The sequence below is a fragment of the Octopus bimaculoides genome, chromosome 8 (assembly GCF_001194135.2).
Source record: "Octopus bimaculoides isolate UCB-OBI-ISO-001 chromosome 8, ASM119413v2, whole genome shotgun sequence".
Taxonomy (NCBI): domain Eukaryota; kingdom Metazoa; phylum Mollusca; class Cephalopoda; order Octopoda; family Octopodidae; genus Octopus; species Octopus bimaculoides.
The window spans coordinates 56,878,678-56,881,279 of NC_068988.1; the positions used below are offsets into that span (position 1 = coordinate 56,878,678).

Genomic DNA, 2,602 nt, shown 5'->3' on the forward strand with positions numbered 1-2,602 from the left:
ATAGGTTCAATCCTATTGCACAGCACTTTGATTAAATGTCTTCTACTATAACCCCAAGCCGAACAATGCCTTGCGAGTGAATTTGATAGTTGAAAACTAAAAGATGTGTGTGTGTAAGTATGTATGTATGTATGTATGCTTGCATCTATGTATGTATGTATTTATGTAAATAATACAGTAAAGGAAATCTCAAATGCAGAATAACTGTGAAAACAGGTTAGAAAATTGAGTAAATACCCTTAAAAGACGGAAAAAAGTGGCCAGGTCTGATTTTCTGTAGTGGCTTGCTGACCACATTTTTTTTGTCTTCTAAGGGTATTTAAGCCAATCTTCAAAGCTGTTTTCACAGCTATTCTCTGTTTGAGATTTCCTTTATTTTATATAAAATACCAACTCACTTGGCACTTCAAAGTTTGCATATAAATCATCATCATCATCATTTAATGTCCATCTTCCATGTGTGCATGGGTAGGATGGTAGGAGACTACTCCAGGCCACTGTTTCTGTTTTGGCAGGGTTTATATGGCTAGATGCCCTTCCTAACACCAATCAAGGGCACACATATATATATATATATGATTGTGTATGTGTGTATCATGTGTGTGTACAGGTGTGAATGTGCTTTAGAGTCTCCTTGTCTTGACATGGCATTCTTGAATGAAGGTGTTTATTTGCAAACCCCTGTGAAAACATGTCTGGCCATTTTGCTGTTCATGTTTGCAAGGCTAAGGGTTATATTACCTTGCTTGGAAACAGGTGAGGTTTGAAGACAGGAGAAGCATCTAGCCATAGAAAAAGTACCTCGAATAATTTCATCTGACCCATACAGGCATGGTAAAATGGATGTTAAAACAATGATGTTGATTATGATGATAGATGAGCATGTTTGTATTTGTGTTTAAACTAGATATAATATTAATTATTATATCTAAATGAATGTTCATTAGCAAAACAGTAATTAGTTGCCTAAACTTACCACAGCATCTAAGAATTCTATAAATTTGCTCTCCGATCTGTTTTGGCAGAATTGGCGGAACAGTTCTCGACCAACAGGCTGTTGTTCAACGATATACTTGTATGTCAGGGCTGCAAAGAAACAAGGGAATATTAAGTAAATAAGGGTTTCTGAAAATTGGAACAAGGCAAGAGAATTTGGAGAAGAGGTAAGGTAAATTAATAAATCACAAACTTAGAATACTTGACTGTTACGTATTTTAAGGATTCTGGAAGGTTCAAAGACAAGCTGACCTCAGTAGAATTTGAACTCAGAAACATATGTGTGTGTGTGTGTGTTTAATTACAGTTTGACTCAGCTCCATATTATTATTATTATTATTATTATTATTATTAGGGCTGCAAACTGGCAGAACCGTTAGCACATCAGGCAAAATACATTCTGAGTTCAAATTCTGCTGAGGTTGACTTCACCTTTCATCCTTTCAGGGTCGATAAATTAAGTACCAGTTACATACTGGGGTTGATCTAATTGACTGGCCCCCTCCCCCAATATTTTTTTGGGCCTTGTGCCTATATTAGAAAAGGATAATCACAACAACAACAATAGTAAACAAAACTTGTACTTTCATACCTAAAGTTAATTCTGAAATTAACAAATATTTTCTAGTGCAAAGAGTATAATTTAAAACATTATAATAACACTAATATTTTCTAGATTGGAAAGTATTTTATAGTTTATCAATGTAAATGTTTTTGTTTTTGCTTTTTTAATTCATTAATATAAACAAACGACATAGTAATTAGTATCTAAAATTAATGCTTTCCGTAATATTAGAGAAATCACTTAAAGCAAATGAACAACCAGATTCTTCAAAATATTATTTCAGGTTCAACATAGATTACAAATTACCAGACTCTAAGTGAATAAGGAACCAGGATTGGAAAGCTGTCTTTGGGGGGAAATTTACAATGACGCAGGTGATGAGCTGTTGCAGAAGATTAACCGATTTCTTTGGTACAATAATTATCTGAGGAAGAAGAAATGGTACTATACACATACATAAAAAAAAAGTGTAACAACTATAGATACTATTGCTATTTAACCCTAGGTCAACTGAGGTTGAGCAGGCTTATGGCCAAAGACATTCAATTATTGACTATTTCTGTTTTGGAGTGTTTTTAACATCATTTAATGTCCATTTTCTATGCTGGTATGAATTGGGCAGTCTGACACTAGTGAAGAAAGCCTGGAGTTGCACCAGGTTCCATAGTTGGTTTTGGCTTGGTTTCTACAGCTGAATGCCCTTCCTAATGCCAAACACTTTATAGAGTATATTGGGTGCTTTGGATCTTTTTTAAAATGGGGGCCACATTTTTCATTAACGAAACACTTTGAAACTTGGAACACTGGTAGAATGTATCATATAAAACATCTTTTTCTCTTAGTCTTCTTAAAAAAAAAAGAAATCCCTAAGTTATTCCATGTTAAAGTTGTCGTATTTCTGTAATTTCAACCAATCACTGACGTCCATTCAGCCGACTGACATTAAGTGCCGACTACATAAACAAACGATTCTGAAACAATTCTATCAATGATAGGGTTAGGGTTAGGGTAAAACAGCAAATTTAAAAAGAAAAAAGCAAA

At 34.2% G+C, this 2,602-nt stretch overlaps 1 protein-coding gene across 1 annotated transcript in view; it reads right to left on the minus strand.

Moving 5' to 3' along the window:
- Positions 1-2,602, minus strand: part of LOC106876126 (G protein-coupled receptor kinase 5) — a 383,600-nt gene that overhangs the window by 145,200 nt on the left and 235,798 nt on the right. The window contains exon 3 of the mRNA XM_052969852.1: positions 977-1,086. Within this exon, the coding sequence (XP_052825812.1) occupies positions 977-1,086 (110 nt within the window). The remainder of the gene's footprint in view (positions 1-976; positions 1,087-2,602) is intronic.